General features: G+C 39.6%; 7 protein-coding genes across 9 annotated transcripts; 4 read left to right on the forward strand and 3 right to left on the reverse strand.

Annotated features, from left to right (window-relative positions):
- The first annotated feature begins 2 nt into the window (after positions 1-2).
- iav (transient receptor potential cation channel subfamily V iav) lies at positions 3-4,016 on the forward strand. Of its 2 annotated transcripts, XM_088046680.1 has the most exons (13): positions 3-217; positions 261-638; positions 687-952; positions 1,000-1,225; positions 1,273-1,388; positions 1,436-1,566; positions 1,612-1,717; positions 1,765-1,916; positions 1,963-2,179; positions 2,228-3,311; positions 3,357-3,645; positions 3,693-3,809; positions 3,857-4,016. In XM_088046680.1, exons 1-13 carry the CDS (start codon positions 79-81, stop codon positions 4,014-4,016), a joined length of 3,381 nt encoding a protein of 1,126 aa, XP_087902806.1. In that variant the 5' UTR covers positions 3-78. The 2 variants fall into 2 exon arrangements, with proteins under 2 accessions (XP_087902806.1, XP_087902805.1); XM_088046679.1 differs by having other exon boundaries at positions 261-952.
- Positions 4,017-4,075: 59 nt separating this feature from the next.
- Positions 4,076-4,590, forward strand: LOC148168281 (uncharacterized). The gene is made up of 3 exons (XM_088046190.1): positions 4,076-4,166; positions 4,212-4,356; positions 4,401-4,590. Exons 1-3 carry the CDS (start codon positions 4,076-4,078, stop codon positions 4,564-4,566), a joined length of 402 nt encoding a protein of 133 aa, XP_087902316.1. The 3' UTR covers positions 4,567-4,590.
- A 5-nt stretch (positions 4,591-4,595) lies between these two features.
- On the forward strand, positions 4,596-7,917 carry omd (integrator complex subunit 5 omd). Its single transcript, XM_088044838.1, has 9 exons — positions 4,596-4,909; positions 4,954-5,146; positions 5,197-5,558; positions 5,605-5,740; positions 5,808-6,023; positions 6,073-6,478; positions 6,522-6,766; positions 6,814-7,628; positions 7,679-7,917. The coding sequence occupies exons 1-9, from the start codon at positions 4,682-4,684 to the stop codon at positions 7,901-7,903; spliced, it is 2,826 nt and encodes a 941-aa protein (XP_087900964.1). The 5' UTR covers positions 4,596-4,681; the 3' UTR covers positions 7,904-7,917.
- Positions 7,918-7,997: 80 nt separating this feature from the next.
- On the forward strand, positions 7,998-9,119 carry LOC148168283 (uncharacterized). Its single transcript, XM_088044842.1, has 2 exons — positions 7,998-8,662; positions 8,710-9,119. The coding sequence occupies exons 1-2, from the start codon at positions 8,276-8,278 to the stop codon at positions 9,094-9,096; spliced, it is 774 nt and encodes a 257-aa protein (XP_087900968.1). The 5' UTR covers positions 7,998-8,275; the 3' UTR covers positions 9,097-9,119.
- Positions 9,120-9,433: 314 nt separating this feature from the next.
- LOC148168284 (uncharacterized) lies at positions 9,434-11,617 on the reverse strand. 2 transcript variants are annotated; one of them, XM_088044840.1, is made up of 7 exons: positions 11,507-11,617; positions 11,292-11,390; positions 10,926-11,170; positions 10,403-10,882; positions 10,090-10,359; positions 9,878-10,042; positions 9,434-9,836 (listed from the first exon to the last, which is right to left on the reverse strand). In XM_088044840.1, the coding sequence occupies exons 1-7, from the start codon at positions 11,544-11,546 to the stop codon at positions 9,561-9,563; spliced, it is 1,575 nt and encodes a 524-aa protein (XP_087900966.1). In that variant the 5' UTR covers positions 11,547-11,617; the 3' UTR covers positions 9,434-9,560. The 2 variants fall into 2 exon arrangements, with proteins under 2 accessions (XP_087900966.1, XP_087900967.1); XM_088044841.1 differs by lacking the exon at positions 11,292-11,390 and having other exon boundaries at positions 11,507-11,615.
- A 110-nt stretch (positions 11,618-11,727) lies between these two features.
- On the reverse strand, positions 11,728-13,864 carry LOC148168285 (uncharacterized). Its single transcript, XM_088044839.1, has 6 exons — positions 13,808-13,864; positions 13,549-13,760; positions 12,945-13,499; positions 12,717-12,801; positions 12,454-12,668; positions 11,728-12,407 (listed from the first exon to the last, which is right to left on the reverse strand). The coding sequence occupies exons 1-6, from the start codon at positions 13,862-13,864 to the stop codon at positions 11,846-11,848; spliced, it is 1,686 nt and encodes a 561-aa protein (XP_087900965.1). The 3' UTR covers positions 11,728-11,845.
- A 1,484-nt stretch (positions 13,865-15,348) lies between these two features.
- Positions 15,349-16,289, reverse strand: LOC148168286 (brachyurin-like). Its single transcript, XM_088046061.1, has 3 exons — positions 16,232-16,289; positions 15,997-16,187; positions 15,349-15,952 (listed from the first exon to the last, which is right to left on the reverse strand). Exons 1-3 carry the CDS (start codon positions 16,280-16,282, stop codon positions 15,382-15,384), a joined length of 813 nt encoding a protein of 270 aa, XP_087902187.1. The 5' UTR covers positions 16,283-16,289; the 3' UTR covers positions 15,349-15,381.
- Between the last annotated feature and the right edge of the window lie 290 nt (positions 16,290-16,579).

Below are 16,579 nucleotides of genomic sequence, written 5' to 3' on the forward strand. Positions count from 1 at the left end.
CCACCCTTTACCATTCACCGTGCACCTTGACATAATTTACTCACCCTGACCTGATATTGATCATCAGTCTGTTTTGAAATGGGTGCGAAAGCATGTAAACCCTGCAGAAAGCGCAAAGCTAACACCTTCCAAGGGGGTTCAATCTTGGACCGAGTTATCAGTCAAGCCTCCAATCAAGATCAGTGTCTTCTATACAAACTAGCCAACTACAAGAAAGGTAAGTCTGTGCTTTGTAAACAAGCGACGATTTTTCACTTCAGGGGGTGAGTTAATTGACGCATACAACACTGGAGGGCAATTGGAAGTAGAGAAATTGATCCGAGACCAGTTCGGCCAGCTCATGTATCAGGAAGGGAAAGGACAGATCATTAACAGGTCGGAATATTTAAGATGGAAATTCAGAGATCACGAGCAAGTGATTTTGCCGATTGAGGCGTCGCTGAGTCGGTACGATCCTCTGGCGAAGTGGCAGGATCACGAGTCCTGTTGGCAGATGCAGTATAGAGGCTCCTTAGGGGAGTCTTTGTTGCATGTTCTCATTATTTGCGACACGAAAATACATACGAGACTCGCTCGGACTTTGATCAAATGTTTTCCGAAATTGGCTCTCGATGTGGTGGAAGGAGAGGAGTATTTGGGTGCTAGTGCCCTTCACTTGGCCATTGCGTACAATAACAACGAGCTAGTTCAAGATCTCGTGGAAGCGGGAGCTAATGTAAACCAGCGAGCCATTGGGAGTTTTTTTCTTCCCAGGGACCAACAGCGGCAAAAGCCTGCAAAACAATCAGATTATGAAGGATTGGCGTACTTAGGGGAATACCCCCTTGCATGGGCTGCCTGCTGTGCGAACGAGAGTGTCTATAATCTTCTGTTGGACAGCGGGGCACATCCTGATCTACAAGACAGTTTTGGAAACATGATCCTCCACATGGTTGTCGTGTGCGACAAACTGGTACCTTTTATTCAGGCGGTCTTTAGTATCTAAAACTCATTTTCAAGGACATGTTTGGATACGCACTGCGACATCCCAAACTTCCGGCAAGCAATGGAATTGTTAATAAATCGGGACTGACGCCGCTCACCTTGGCGTGCAAACTAGGACGAGCTGAAGTATTCAGGGAAATGTTAGAACTGTCAGCTAAAGAGTTCTGGAGATACAGTAACATCACATGCTCGGCGTACTTCTTGAACGCTCTCGATACGCTGCTTCCCGATGGCCGCACAAGTTGGTAAAACCAAAAAATCAACAGTAAATTTATGAGTATTTTCCAGATTGGAACTCTGCTCTCTTCATAATATTGAACGGAACGAAAGAAGAGCACTTGGATATGTTAGATGGAGGGATCATTCAGAAACTGTTGGAGGAAAAATGGAAGACCTTCGCTCGGGTAATTTTGGAGCTCTGACACTTATAATTCTAACACCACACTTTTAGAACCAATTTTTGAAGAGACTGCTAATTCTAGTTCTGCATTTGCTCCTCCTCTCCTTGGCGGTCTACTTGCGACCGGAAGACCTCGACGAGCCTCTCCTCCAGTGGTCAGACGACGTAACAGTCATTGCAAGGTAATCCCATCAATGTAACAACCACTTTTGATTCTCTTTCTTTAGATACGTTTGTGAAGTCGGCACGATTCTAGGTGTCCTCAGTTACTTAATTCTGCAACAGGGCGATGAGCTTCGCAATCAGGGCCTCACTGCATTTTTAAAGCAACAGGTAATTCCGTGCCACTACGACACATTTTTAAGTAATTTAACTTTCAGGCGAACTCTCCACCGAAATTGATTTTCCTTAGTTCTAATATTCTAATTTTGGCCTGCATTCCGTGTAGATTATATGGAGACAAAGAAACGGAAGAGGCGATTCTTTGTTTTGCGGTTCCAGGATCGTGGTTTCTGTTGATGTTTTTTGCAGGGTCCGTACTGACTTTTTTGTTTCTCTTTATGTATGTTTAATTGTAGAGCCGTACGTTTGACGGGGCCTTTTGTTACCATGATCTACAGTATGATCACTGGGGACATGTTGACTTTTGGTATCATCTACACTATTGTACTCTTCGGATTCTCTCAGTCGTTTTATTTTCTTTATAAGGGATTTCCTGGGGTCAAAGCCTCTTTGTATAACACCTACGCGAGCACGTGGATGGCCCTTTTCCAAATCACTCTCGGAAATTACGATGTAAATACCAGAAAACCACTCGCACAGTTTTAACACTGTTAATTTTAGTACCAAGAACTCTCTTTGACAACTTATCCCGGCGTGAGCAAGACAGTTTTTGCGCTCTTCATGGTCTTTGTCCCCATTTTGTTGCTCAACATGTTGATCGCAATGATGGGTAACACCTACGCCCATGTTATTGAACAAAGCGAGAAAGAATGGGTGAAGCAATGGGCGAAAATCGTGATTGCACTTGAGAGAGCGATTCCCCAATCCGACGCCCAGCATTATCTACAAGAGTACAGTATTTCACTAGGTCCTAGTGAACAGGATCCCACCATCGAAAAACGCGGTGTCTTAATCATTAAATCAAAGAGCAAGACCAGGGCAAAGCAAAGAAAAGGTGCCGTCGCGAACTGGAAACGAGTGGGAAAAGTAACAATCAACGCCTTAAAAAAGCGCGGGTTAACAGGTGAAGAAATGCGCTGTTTAATGTGGGGTCGCGAGTCCATCAACACCCCTGTGAAAACAAAGAAAACGACGAAAGACCCTCTTGCGGATCCTCAAGGTCCTAATTTAACCGGTGGCTTTGGAGATGCTTTAACAACAGCTTTGGACGTCATGGCTTTCACGCATGACTTGGACATTGTTAGCGCTTCTCAAGGGTTGAACTTGGCTGCTAACACGAAACCGGTGACAACGACAGCAACGACCACCACGACGACAAACGTGGTTTCCATCAACAATCAAATTAACACCGCACTTAACACCCAACAGAAAGCCATAGCAAATGCTGGCGTGGGGCCCATGGCGATGATGGGCACAGTCAGCCAGATCACGGATTCTCAAGTGTTCACACCTGCGATTATTCCTAAGAAGGAAGGCGGTAAAGTACCGAATACGGAGGACCCGTTCCGGGAGCTCGTCATCAAGTCTGATAGCACTTGCGATCCGGAGAAACTGAAAATGCTCGCGTTGTCAGCCGCTGATTTACGCGACGTGGAAGAAGTCAGCTTAGCAAAGCAACAAAACAAGAGCGTTAAGAGTCTCGCAGGAATTTTTGCCGGGACTGAAACTTTTGTTAGAAAGGTTGAGAAAACGATCAAGAAGAAGTACGCGGCTTTGGATCCCAGTGATAGTGAAGGCTTCGGAGGTTCGAAACGTCTAGGTCTTCACAGTAAATCAGTTTTTATTCTAGAACCACCACTGTTGGGGAAGGTTTCAAGAACCCGACGCGCTAAATCAGCGAATTTGCGCAACGCCTCCGCGAAATCTAAAGCTTCAGACAAAAAGAAACTCGTCCCTGGTTCCCAGTCCAGTTCCACTGACACCGTTAATAACGAAGTGGCGGATAAAGGTAACGAAAACTCGGATTTAGACTACGCGGAAGAGCGCATAAAACTGGTGAAGGAGTCTCTGAAACAAGCAGTGGATGTCGCGCAGATAAGACCAATTAACATAGACGTGGCGTTGGGAGAAGAACAAGTGTAAGTATCTTCTTTTGTGGATCTTCAGCGAATTTGGTAACTTGTAGCTCGGTGACTATTTCTGAAACATTACGAGTGCAAGGATCGGGAGATGGGGCCGAAGTTCAGTCTTCCAACGTCAAGCCAAAGAGGAAGAAGAGGAGCAAAACCGCGAAAAATAACAAGTAATTTCTTCTTTAGGAAGACAGGTGTTAATCAAGCGAATTTCTAGAGTGGCGCCTGCTACAGAGCCGAGATCTTGTCGCTCCGCTACCGACCATTTGAATTCCGAAGACAGTGACTCGCCCGATCCTCTAGAACCTTGGAGTACAAAGAAAATAGCAAATATGAATAAAATTTTAGCTTGGGAAAACGACCAAGATAGCATGTAAACTATCAAAGTTTGACAAATAAATTCTATTTTTATGCTTCCTCGAAATTCTTGTGTAAAATGCGGTTTTCTGTTGCTTTCTTAACCGAACGGTACGAAAAGGAATTGGAATCGTACCAAGTGTACGATAAGTACACGCCAGACTTTAAAAGTAAGTAAAAACTGGGATTTGTACCATTATTGCCTGGGTTTATAGAGACTTTGTTGACCAGTAAGTTTTATTCAAAATATGAGCGCCCAAAAAAAGTTGAGGCTGATCCGGTAATCGTCGCAAAGATAAAAACGTGGAAATATGAAGTACCCAATCAAAAGTATCCTTCTACCATGACAGAAAATCAGTGGTAAGTTTCCATGTTCTTGTAACATAAAGAATTTAGTTTGGTAGCTACGGGTGGTACTTGGATCCGCTGGTTCCCATAGATCGAGAGGACAAGAGATTTTACCACCCTAAAAAATGCACGGATTTTGTGAAACACGAATTGCGAATGAAGATGGACGAGTCAGCTTTACCAAAAGTGAAGTTCACTGGAATTCCTTTCAAAACACAATAAAAACTTTCAAATTACCCGCGTCAATGATAGTGGCTCCACTAATCTCAAACTACAATTTCTAACCTTCAAATCTGACAACCCAAATAATTATCAAAACATTGAATAAAAACTCACGATGATATCTCACGCTACCGTGATACGTAACGCCCCGCATCAAGACCTGATGAATGAGCTCCATACTTTTATCAAGGGGGCGCTCAGACTCGAGCGCTGTAACCCCCTGGAGCTGACGAAGACAGCGTTGAGGCTCTTAAAGAACATCCCAGCGGCTCGTACTGCCCTTTTTGAGTTTTTTAGTAGAGTCTTTGGGGACGCAGCTTCGAATTACATTCAAGCAATTGAGGTAAACAAACAGGGCTATTATATCAAACTGACTTTCTTTTTTAGACTGAGATTAAGACTGGGGAGCTTCCAACAGCTAACGAAACTGATGAAGCCGTCGTATCGGAAATTCACACAGTTTTAAGTACTTTTATTGCTGATAACCCCACAGCATGGGCCCCCATTGTCAGTACATGGTCTTTGGAATTACTGGGGGAAATATCAACGAAATTTGCGGGGCGAGCACACTTATCTACGAGTATTTTTCCCAATCTATATCTCCTTTTTTCTCTACAGTATATTTTTTAGATTTGAATGAGACTCTTCAGCTGTGGATGAACTGCCGCGCCACCAAAGTCCTAGTGGAAATCAACACTAAATGCCTGTCTAGTTTAATGCATTCAGATACTGAAACTTGCATTAACGCCCTTTTAGACACTTCAGTTAAGCATTCGCCTAATTTTGATTGGGTGGTGGCTCATGTAGGGAGTTGTTTCCCCAATACTGTAATTACAAGAGTTTTGTCTTGTGGCTTAAAAGACTTTTGTCAGATAAAATCATATGAACAGGGGAGTAATTCACCAAAGCTCAGATCAGTTGTGGGGATTTTAGGCCATTTGGCTGGGAGCCACAGTAATGATATAAGGTCCGCGATTTTGGAGATGTTTCTTGTAAGTTTGCAACGAGACAGGAAAACGTTTTTATTTTTATTTTTAGTGGAGTTTACAACAAGACGCTCAAGATGCCGATGTTATGAAACTAAAGAAGAAAGCCACAGTGCCTTTTATATTACAATTGTCGTTTTTGTCATCCACTTTGTTCTCGTCAATATGCAATGATATGAAGAACATTTGTAAGTTTTTTAATATTCTTCTTATATTTTTTTAATTACTCTCATTACATAATATTTCTTTTTTTAGTAAGTGTGGACGTGATCCGCGAACTGTGTCCATTCGTAGACGACTGGTGTAAATATTTCGGCTCAAACGAAATTCTGGAAGACTTATTACTAACTTTGATCCTAAGCTGTGATAACGGCGGTATTCAAATAATAAATTTATTGCTAGACTGCATTGAACACCCTTCAAACGACCCAACAATGCAATCAATCAAGGACAAATCCCTAGAAATCCTTCGTAAGTCATTCTTGCGTAATTTCTCACGACCAATTATCCGTTTTTTCAGAAAATGTTATGTACAGAGTGGACGAAAACGTTCGCAGCGACAAGACTGTCGAATTACTGACTTCGTTTTCCCACGACTTGGTTGAAATCCACAAGAACTTGCTAAGTCTGAAAGAAGTAAGAGCTCAAGCTGCCGGACAGATTGTGATTTTCTTGGGACACAATAATCCGTCGCTGTTGGTGCAATCCATCAGTTATTTCTTCCAAAACTTGAAAACTTTGGAGCATTTGAGCTTGTTGGTGAAAATTATATCCCACGAGCTTGTTAATAAAACAGTTTGGCCGTATGCCGAAAAAGGGGGATATTTTTCCGTGGTGTTGGAGCAAATATTAAGCAGACATATCGAAGGTAAAGCGGACGATGACGATTTGGCGCAAACGTGGGAGAATTTGTACATTTTATTAAAGTAAGTATCACAGAAAAAAATATTGTCGTGACCAGGTTTCTAGGTGGGAGAAAAGCGGCCGCGTCTCGCTTTTAAAATCGCATATCATCACCAAAGCAATTCTGACTAATTTACCACATTTTACATCAATATTCGGAAGAGACACGAGTCATGTCCACACGATTTCTAAAATCCTAAACGAATTGGAGCTTCCTACCAGTAATAATTTAGAGAGTTTACCCATCGAAGTCGTTCTCAATCTAACGCAATCTACAATAAATTACTTCTTTATTTGTTGCCGCGAAGAAGGTAATTTTCTTCTGTTTTGTTTCTCTCGCTAACCACACTGATTTCAGGCACGTCTAATAAAGCTAAAGGCTTCGACAGACTAAACCGAGTTCTGCGACGCCTTTGCACTCGCTCAAAAGTCGCCAGAGTTTTAGCTTTGCGCGAATTACTCGAACGAGCGCTGTTCCGCAAAGAAAGTATTCTTTTCGGGGCCAAAAACACCGCATCGTTTGATGAAAACTCGGACAAGTTATTACTGAAACAAAACAAAAAAATCAATAAAACGATCCCACTGACCAAACATTCTTCCGTGTTCAATGGAGGGATAATCGGAACAGGGAAGCGAAAACTTCTTCCTCTGAACGAACTACCGGCTGAAGAAGTAGCCGCCAACACGTCGGAACTCATCAATGCGATAAAGTCGTGTTGTTCTCTTTGTGAAGACGTGGAGGCTAAATTCTCGGAGTTGTCTCTGGAAAGTGTAACTTTGGTCTCTTTGCTTTTGGTTCAGTTCGTCAGTCCTGATGTTATGTACAATGGCCTTCCGTGGCCGGATGAAGAGTTCGCGAAAGTTACGATAGAGCGAGATCTTTTCATCCGGCGCATGTTTACCAACGTACCGGTCCTCTGGGACTTGTTAAGTTTCATAGCTTTATCAAGACCAGCTCTTTGTTATTGTTCTGTTCTCATGCGGGCTTTAACTGCCACTCTTATTCACCAGTGGAAGAGCACGGGTGAACAAAGTAAAGCCCATCGTACCGAAAACTACAAAGCTTTAATGAACACGACCGTCAATGTGATCGATGTTATGGCAATGGGGCAGTTATTACCGCCACCGTTGTCTAACATTAGAGATATTTTACCGAATTTAAAATGTTTTGAGGTTTGTAGATGAAAGTAACTGTGATCGGAGTCTCTTCACTGTGTTTTTAGATTGTTGCGATTTTGAGGGATTGTATTTGGATTTATATGAGGGACCACATTCCGTCACCTGCTTTGTTTGTGGGGGATTCCAATGGGATTCATTGGCGGGATCCAACTTTGTCCAGACCTGCAGAAGTTTATACCAACACTTTAAGGATTATCATGCAGAGAAACATCGAGACGTTGGGACAAATGTGCTCTCAGATGTTTATAAATATACCTAAACATGAATAAAAAGTACAAAAATCTTTTTGTGATTGCTTTATCGGACTGATGTCTTAACAACCCTTTTAACGGATTTGTATGACAATAAGTACTTTAGCGGACTAGTCCCTTTTCATGTTTCCTATTTTCCGAATCCTAGTCCAAATTTTTCGATTCTTGGAACTGTGAGGTCTTCCGTTCGTACAATGTTAAGCTTACATTACAAAGTCTAGGTCTATTTCCAAGGACAAGAGCACTCAGAAGTCTACTGCGCCGCCTGCAAAATAAAACTGATTGACAGTATGATTGATCGTGTTACGTACAAAGCCGACATTGATGGATTGACGAATGAAAGTGACGGCCATCTAGTTTTCGCTTGTTGTCCAGTGCGTTCTTGCTACTATGGAAGGTCTTCGTTGGGAATCACCTAAAACTGTCGACGAAGGCTTCAGAAATTTTATACAATTGTATAAATCTTTGCCAGAGCTGTGGAACACTTTAAGTCCGCTGTATTCCAACAGATGTAAGAAAATTGAGGGTTATAAGAAACTTCTTAGAGTTCTTAGAGAGGTAAAACCGGGGGCAACGGAATGTGATGTGAAGAAACAGATTAATTCTCTGCGCTCCAACTACAGGAGAGAACTAAATAAAGTTAAGGCTTCAAAACGCCTTGGAAGTAATCCCGACGATGTGTACAAACCTTCATCGTGGAAGTTTTACGCATTGTCGTTTTTACAAGACGGCGAAACTCCGGAGGTTATCGTTAAACAAGAAAACGAACAGTCACCGGTAGGTAATAAAACAGTTTTTCATTAGATGTGTGTGGTTTGTTTCAGGCACTTGAAGAAGTCGAGGAGTACGAAAGTGATGCTTCTTCAATAGTACCTGAGACGTACCACTTTTCTTCGATAACTCCAATAGGTCCACCACCGAAAAAAGTAAAGACAGGTGGTGCCAAAATACAACAAAATGAACTACGAAGGTCAACTTGCAACTGCGTATCAAATGAGCCTGATGATGAAATCTTTGATATAGCTAAGGTTTGGGCTAATAAGCTGCGAAATCTGAAGCCCATTCAAAGAAAGTTAGCCGAGAAGGCGATCAACGACATTTTCTTTGAGGCCGATATGGAAAACCTTCATAGGTATTCCGTACAGATTAACTGCGAAAACACAATGCAAAGTGGAATGTCGTTACCGTCTAGCAGTAACTACCCTGGTTGAGACAAAAATAATTTTGTTTGTTTTATTTTATATTTTGTATGTTTAAATAAAAATATGTTTATAACTCATTTTTTCATTTATATTTTTAATAGCAGACGTTATCTCCATCAGATTGTCAGTTTGATTGACGTCAGGAATGTTATTTCTGAATGATTCAATCTTATTGATAATACAATAGACCCACTAAATTTGGGAAAAACGAAGAACCTAAAATCTAATAAAACAAACAACGTTCGTAAACTATTTATTTAAAAATATGTAAATTATCACTTATTCAATTAAGCTTTATAAAATTTACATAATATCACACGTAGTTCAACTACTAAAGCTTTGTATAATCACAAAGAACACAATTTATCGGTACTCGTTGATACAAAATAATAAAAAATGCGTAAACAAATTTGCTTCAGATTTACCTCACAAAAAACTATCTAATTATTCATATTAATTTGTTATGTAAATGTTTACAGTTCGCGCAGATTACACTGCAACTTTTTAAACTCCTTATCAGTCAAAAATTGCCATCGGTGCCCCATCATCTGACTAATTTCTTTCTCCACAAGTTCATAAGAGCGACTATTTGTCTTCAGCCAAGAATAAAACTCATCACTCCATTCAGGATTTTTTTGCCAGTCGCAGCGAATTATCACAGCGTTACCTCTAATGTACAAATATTTCAAATTTTTTCCACTGTAGGCAAGAAGAAGAGCCGTGGAAGTAGAAATCCGCTCTGTAACAATCTGTGGACGGTCAAGTTGTTATTTCAGTCTTAAGAACTTACTAGAGTCGTTAGATAGTAGCATTGCCTCACTAATAACATCAAACTTCCGTCAACTCTTTCATCAAACGATTTGCTGCGGTGAAATCGGGGGATGTTTTTATGGCCGTAGACACGAAGAGTGTCTTTATAAAAGTCGATGGTGTTTAGTATATCGCCCTCTCTTACCTGTAACTATTTATTTGCGGTCACTGGAGGTGTTAGATAATACTGACCTTAGCATGTGGCGAATCGTACAGGATAGTACTGACGGGAGCCCCCTGTTGCCAAATCAGCGGTTTTTCTTTAAGAGTCTCAAGTTGCAAATGCACCCGGAAGTGAGGATTATTTTTACGTGCACTTTTCCAAATTTTGTAGCCCACAGGTCTTATTTTAACATCGTTTGGTGTGTACCTGTTCTGTATAATGTAAATATGTTGTATATTCGTGTGACTTAAAAGTTCAATAACGTCATCGCCCAAATTTTGAGGGCTGATGTACAACATCTACAACAAGCAGTCATTTTTGAAATCTTCATCACGTCGTTACCTGTAAGTTCAAAAAGACTCCTACGTGGAACAGTTCGTACTCAACTCTAGTCGTGTTGATCACCGATAAAATCTGTAAAGTAGTACAACACCTCTCGCAGACTTCGTCTAGTAAAAATTGTGCCTCTTTGGGGTCTAACATCAAATCGATCAATTCCAGTCTTTTTAACTTTTTGAGGTTTGACATGAGGCGTTTGAGAGCAGCGAGAAGTTTACCACCGGTTCCGAAAAGACGAATTCTTTCAGTATCGTCTCTATTTGTCATGTTGCAAGGAAACGTGAACTTGAGCGTGTGGATATTTTTACCAGCTTCAAATTCGGGGTTGGTTGCATTATTCATTGATTGTTCAGTACAGAAAGAAACCATGTTCATAAATTCGTACAAATTGTAGAAGTTCAACATGGCCTCGAAAGTCAGAGAGCGAAAGTTACGTCCAACTTGGGACAGACAAGTTTGAGTTCTTAAGTGGTCTAAAACATACTAAAAGAAATTTCCTTGAGATTATTAAATCATGTTTAGTAACCTGCCATCCTGAGTAGTAATTAAATCTTCCGCGTGTTAAAGTCGTGTCTTCAAGAACGAAGCGAGACCAAACGTACGGTAGATAAAACGCTCTATTCCAGGATTTGCACACTAAACTAGCGTAGTATTTCTCCCGGATTGATAAGTAAGCGAATATTTTTTCCAATAGAAGATCCGGGAGCTCGTTCCATTGCGAGTACTCCTTATCTTCTCTTTGTTCCTCATCCTCCAAGTCGATGTAAATCGCTGCAAGAGTCACAACCCGCTCAAGCAAAAATAGAACAATCTCTTGAGATCACTGTTAAAAGCAAGCAGTGCAACGCTAACTCTACATTTTAGTGCATCCATGTTAATTTGGAAAATGTACCTTTAGAGCCCGTACTTTTGGACTTATACATTTCGGTCCATAATTCGTGTGAGAATTTATGATGTCTATCACGTTTGTAAAACGTACTCGAAACCGCCCCTAAAATGATTGTAAAGTTAACCAACACGAAAACCAAGTCAAATGAAAGTCATTCGACTTGGGCCAGGAACGCTCTGTAAAAATAACTGTAGTAATAAATATGTATCAATCGTTACCTTCGTCATTTTCGTCAACTTTCCAACAGCCTCGATTCATTGTTTTTGTATCGATGTAAATATTTAACGTGCACGCCGGCTTATGTAATTTAAAATTCGGTTCAAAATAGTCTTAAAATAGATGGGTTAAATATAGAGCTAGAGGTACTACGTTTTTTGAGCGAACGCAGCGTTGGAATAAACATGAGGAAATATATTGGATGGGTTTGCTAAAACTACTGTTTGCATTGGGAATAATATATTAATTCGTTTATTAGCGTAATTAATAAGAAGAAGTCGATATATAAGTATAGAAAATTTTCAAAGAACAAGATGCTCATTTTTATTTTACATCACAGTTTATTTTATTTGAACATCAGTCTTCGCTTCAATCCAATCCAAAAAACTGGTGACTCTAGAAAAAGCAGATGGATACCCAGGCAGACAGAAAATAATCCCAAAAGACACAATTCCAATCTGTTTTCCGTCTTCGGAAATAAGCGGGCCCCCAGAGTCCCCGTTACAAGAGCCCATTTCATTTTCAGGCGAAGTGCAAATGTTTGACTCAGGCAATTTACCAAACCCTTCTTCACACTCTTCGTTGCTAATAACAGGGACATCTACGTAATTCAAGACATCTGATAACTTATCACCGAAACCATCAGTTAATCCCCATCCACTAATCCTTCCGGTTGTACCAACATAACTGTTATTTACATCGTCTCTGCTTGGTAAAGAAACAATTTGAATGGCATCAGTTAAATTGACACTGTGTGATAATTTAATAACACCAATATCATTGATGATTTGCTCTTTATCGTAGTCTTCGTGAATAGTAAGATTTGCACTATAAATGGAGGCTTGAGTGTCTTCATCTTCAAGAGGCTTATGTGCCCCTAGAAGAACTCGAGCCAGTATACCTCTAAAGAAACAACGAAATTATCTTTGTTTTACTTAGAACCACTTACTCGTCGTTACAATGGGCTGCAGTGAGTACATAGTTTTCGGAGATAAGAGTACCGCCGCAGTACCATCCTGAGTCTAAAGTGTAGATTTCCAAGAATGCTTGGTAAGGAATGGAATGGGGTTTTGCTTCCTGACCTCCAATGATGCGAGGACTCGGCTTAATTTTCACTTCTTCAATTGGATGTTTGTAAAGATTACGAAATGGGAGTTTGGTACCCTATGAAAACATACTGGTACTGTTGGTACAGAATCACAGAAACATTACCTTCGGAGCTGCAGCTGCGAAAGCGAGAAGGCACGAGAGGTACAAACTTAGAGGAGACGTCTTCATTTTGAGACTGACTGTAAATCTGATTGATAATGATATCAAACACGCTTTATAATTTCTCGTTTATCTTAAGTGATTTCTTACAAAATTCGCAGTTGAAGATGCCATTATTTTGATATGATTGATTAGGTATGGTTTATTTACTCTAAGGCTCTAATTATTTACATTATTGTTACATCAGTGTGAAATTCAATCCAATCCAAAAACCTGGTAATTCTGGTGAAACCCGCAGGAAATCCTTTTATACACAGCGTGTACGTGAAAGAACCAATCCCAATCTGGACACCATTCACAACCAGCGGCCCTCCTGAATCTCCAGTACAAGGCCCGTTGTTGGCAACTCCAGATGTACAGAGAATTGAAGGCATAAGAAACCCGTACACTTTCTCACATTGCCTGTTGTTGATTACGGGAAGATCAACATAATTTAACACATCTGACATTTCATCGACAGAGCCGTTTATATAACCCCAACCACCAACTCTAGCAATTGAACCCTCATAAGTGTTGTCGTACGAAGAAAGACTTGGTAAAGCAACTGGTTGGATGGCTTGAGTGAAAGTAACAGGTCTTGGAAGCTTAATAGCGCAAATATCATTAACTAGGCGGTAATCGTAGTATTTATAATGAATTGTCATATCTTCAGATGTCGAAACATATTGACTGGTTTCGGAGGTCGAGAGATTGTGGGCTCCGAGCGTTACAATAACTTTTGTTGCGCTACGATACAAAATAAATTTTGAAAATATAGAGAAGAGAAGACACTCACGTATCACAACATTGTGCAGCAGTTAAGAGGTAGTTTTGTGAAACGAGCGAGCCCCCGCAGTACCAAACATAGTTCGCGCTACGAAATTCTAAGAAAGCTTGGTAAGGCATGGAATGGGGTTCTGCTTCGTGGCCACCAATTATTCGAAGTTTTGGTGGGGCGACGATATTATTAATTCCTTTTTTATACATTTTGCTAAATTTTAAGTGATCCTGTTAACAACTTTGGTAGAAAGTGTGTTAGATAATAGTGAACTTACTTTTTGAGTGGCTGTAGAGACAGCGATGATGGCTAAGATAAGTATCAGAGACTTCATGTTTGTTACTTAAATTTTGATTTTGATGTAACTTCCTTTTATACTCTCTCTTATCTGTAAGAGGCAAGTGAATTAAGATTTATTACATCAGAACTTAAAAAAGTTAAGTTCACATATTGGTTTGATTAGATACTTGTGGAGATTGTATGATGTAAGTTTTAATAAGTTTTTGTAAGAATTTAAATCCTCATTGATTGTCATAAGAAAAATGGAGAAAACAATGAGAAAATTGAAGTACACCAGGAGCGTTCAATGTATTCTCGGTATCGCTGTGAAGAACTTTAAACAAAATTTTATTTTTCAATATAGTTTTCCATAACATCGATACACTTGTGAGATCTGTGAACTAACTTGTCAATCTTTGTAATTTTTTTTTCTTGCCCTCAAAATGCGCATTTATTGCTATATTCACTTTTTCATCATTAAAAAATCGGTTTCCGCGAAGTTTTTTTTCTGAATTGGGAAACAAGTAGTAATCGCTGGGAGCCAGGACTGGACTATAGGCCGTGTGGTTAATTTCTTCGAAGCCACAGTCTCGAACAGCAGCTTTGCAAATGCACGCGGTGTGAACTGGCGCGTTGTCATGAAGCAGCAAAACACCGACAGGCAGTTTTCCCCGTCTTTTTTCTTTAATTGCTACCCTTAAATTACTCAAAGAATTGTGTGATCGGTACCAGCTGATAGATTAATCATTTCTGCTAACTTTTTTAATATTTCCTTCAGTCCTCTCTGCCCCTTTTAAATTCATTTGACCATTTTTGAACTGTGAATAATAAAGGAGCAGACTCTTCGTAAACCGCCTTCATTTCGTCGAAAATGGTTTTTGGTTTTTCCCTTGTTTTGTCAGGAATTTTATCACAGCACGGTGCTCGATTTTTTTGCAACATGTTCGGAACAGCTCTTTTTGTCGACTTTTTTGGCAATTATTCACCAGAAAACAAATGATCCAAGTGATCCAATTTTGCCTGGTTAGGTACCTCTAAAAATTCATCTTTCTTATGCAGTGATCAAATTACCCAAATCATTATCAGAAATAGCAGATACCGAGAATGCATTGAACGCCCTTTGCAATTTATAAAATTGATGGCTTTAGAAGAACTTTAACATTTTATTTTACCAATATTGGTTGGCGCATCCACCATTTTTCAGAAGTTTTAAAGTTTTGCGGAATCTTGTAAGAGCATCCAATGTTTTTCAACAACTTAAGAATTACTAGTCATTTATTTGTAATTTTGCAGAGATTATAAAAATGATTTACAATTTTATACTCTGTTAGTTTTGAATGAAAAAAAAACAGCGGTTGCATCAAAACATGAGAAATTGTTCGATTTTTATACTATTCTCATTTTCATACGCAAAAATTTTAGAATTTTATGTTAGGCCACAAATAAAAAACGTATACATTTTGTGGTCATTTAAAAAAAATACAGAGTAATTTTAGTCGAATATATTTATTTGAACAATTGATACAAATTTGTGGCGACTTCTCTACATTTATTGACTTCACTTTCTACAATCTACCTAATAACAACATCACTGTTTTCTGCTATCCAATTCAAATAATAATCAACTCTTGTAAAACTTGAAGGATATCCTTTCATACAGTAAATTACTCCGAACGACATTACCCCAATTAAAACACCATCGCTTACAAAACTCGTACCATAATCATAATCACATGGAGAAACATCCTTATCTTTATATTCTCCTGAAATACAAAGCATGGACCGTGGTAACGGTTGCAAACTACTGCAATCATCACTATCGTTATCCAGAACTTCTGTTTCTATAACTCGTAAAAGAGGAAATAATTGGCTAGTCGTACCACCATCAGTTCCCCATCCACCAATTTTTCCAACTTGTCCTGTGTATCTAGGAGCGGTATTTAATTTGCCTGGCAAATTTACAGCTTGGATAGCATCTGTATACTCCACAGGATGAGGGAGTTTGATAAGAACTAGATCGTAAAGGTAGCCGTGTTCTTCGTAATTTTCATGAAATTTAATCTCTTTACTATAAACATTGACTTGAGTATTCTCAGTTATGAAGATGTTGTGAGCACCAAGAGTTACTAAGACTTCAACTGAGCTAAAAAGTAAACGCACTGATGGAAACCGCAGTAAAATTCTTACCCGCTGGCGGCACACGTCCCGGAACTTATTACATAATTGTGGGAAATAAGACTTCCGGTACAATATGTAGCATAGTATTCATTGTAGAATTCCAATAGAGCTAAATATGGCATGGAGTGCGGTTCAGCGAGGTCTCCTCCTTGAATTCTAGGCGATTTTTTGGTAATATGGCGCATGGGTAGCCTAGAAGCCTAAAAATACCAGAATTTTAGGAATTTACTTAAAGGTGAATTACCTGAGCTAGAGGCATAATGAGCAAGACAATCCAGGCAAAATCAGTCTTCATCTTGATAGCGACAGTTCGTTTGATTTCCTGTGTGATAAAGCTGTTTATTTATACTTTTAAAAGTCTTATCATGAAGTGGATGGCTTAAGCTCTCGGGATTGAAAGTCATTTCCTTAATTTTACGGGGATATTTGAAATTGATTGCGACGTGCGTTACAAAATCGAGGTTTCAGAAGCTAAATTAGCGAAATTTCTAATATTTATTAATAATAAATTCACAAATAAGCACCGGAGATTTCATGTTTGTTTGAATTTATTGCAACTTACTTTAAATTTTTTTTGTCTTATCTATAAGAG

This window comes from Gnatocerus cornutus, chromosome 9 (assembly GCF_029298725.1).
Source record: "Gnatocerus cornutus isolate USDA-ARS CGAHR chromosome 9, icGnaCorn1.1, whole genome shotgun sequence".
In the NCBI taxonomy this organism is placed as follows: domain Eukaryota; kingdom Metazoa; phylum Arthropoda; class Insecta; order Coleoptera; family Tenebrionidae; genus Gnatocerus; species Gnatocerus cornutus.

Coding starts and splice junctions, on each gene's coding strand:
- iav (XM_088046679.1), top strand. CDS start 79: ATGGGTGCGAAAGCATGTAAACCCTGCAGAAAGCGCAAAGCTAACACC. Junction 218..260: donor ACTAGCCAACTACAAGAAAG/GTAAGTCTGTGC, acceptor TTTTCACTTCAG/GGGGTGAGTTAATTGACGCA. Junction 1,226..1,272: donor GCTTCCCGATGGCCGCACAA/GTTGGTAAAACC, acceptor AGTATTTTCCAG/ATTGGAACTCTGCTCTCTTC.
- LOC148168281 (XM_088046190.1), top strand. CDS start 4,076: ATGCGGTTTTCTGTTGCTTTCTTAACCGAACGGTACGAAAAGGAATTG. Junction 4,167..4,211: donor GTACACGCCAGACTTTAAAA/GTAAGTAAAAAC, acceptor CTGGGTTTATAG/AGACTTTGTTGACCAGTAAG. Junction 4,357..4,400: donor ACCATGACAGAAAATCAGTG/GTAAGTTTCCAT, acceptor TTAGTTTGGTAG/CTACGGGTGGTACTTGGATC.
- omd (XM_088044838.1), top strand. CDS start 4,682: ATGATATCTCACGCTACCGTGATACGTAACGCCCCGCATCAAGACCTG. Junction 5,741..5,807: donor CAATGATATGAAGAACATTT/GTAAGTTTTTTA, acceptor TTCTTTTTTTAG/TAAGTGTGGACGTGATCCGC. Junction 6,767..6,813: donor TATTTGTTGCCGCGAAGAAG/GTAATTTTCTTC, acceptor CACTGATTTCAG/GCACGTCTAATAAAGCTAAA.
- LOC148168283 (XM_088044842.1), top strand. CDS start 8,276: ATGGAAGGTCTTCGTTGGGAATCACCTAAAACTGTCGACGAAGGCTTC. Junction 8,663..8,709: donor AAGAAAACGAACAGTCACCG/GTAGGTAATAAA, acceptor GGTTTGTTTCAG/GCACTTGAAGAAGTCGAGGA.
- LOC148168284 (XM_088044840.1), bottom strand. CDS start 11,546: ATGAATCGAGGCTGTTGGAAAGTTGACGAAAATGACGAAG. Junction 11,391..11,506: donor AGTTGACGAAAATGACGAAG/GTAACGATTGAT, acceptor CAATCATTTTAG/GGGCGGTTTCGAGTACGTTT. Junction 10,360..10,402: donor GAGTCTTTTTGAACTTACAG/GTAACGACGTGA, acceptor TGCTTGTTGTAG/ATGTTGTACATCAGCCCTCA.
- LOC148168285 (XM_088044839.1), bottom strand. CDS start 13,864: ATGAAGTCTCTGATACTTATCTTAGCCATCATCGCTGTCTCTACAGCC. Junction 13,500..13,548: donor GCTGCACAATGTTGTGATAC/GTGAGTGTCTTC, acceptor TTTGTATCGTAG/CGCAACAAAAGTTATTGTAA. Junction 12,408..12,453: donor GCAGCCCATTGTAACGACGA/GTAAGTGGTTCT, acceptor TTGTTTCTTTAG/AGGTATACTGGCTCGAGTTC.
- LOC148168286 (XM_088046061.1), bottom strand. CDS start 16,282: ATGAAGACTGATTTTGCCTGGATTGTCTTGCTCATTATGCCTCTAGCT. Junction 16,188..16,231: donor TCATTATGCCTCTAGCTCAG/GTAATTCACCTT, acceptor TGGTATTTTTAG/GCTTCTAGGCTACCCATGCG. Junction 15,953..15,996: donor GGGACGTGTGCCGCCAGCGG/GTAAGAATTTTA, acceptor TTTACTTTTTAG/CTCAGTTGAAGTCTTAGTAA.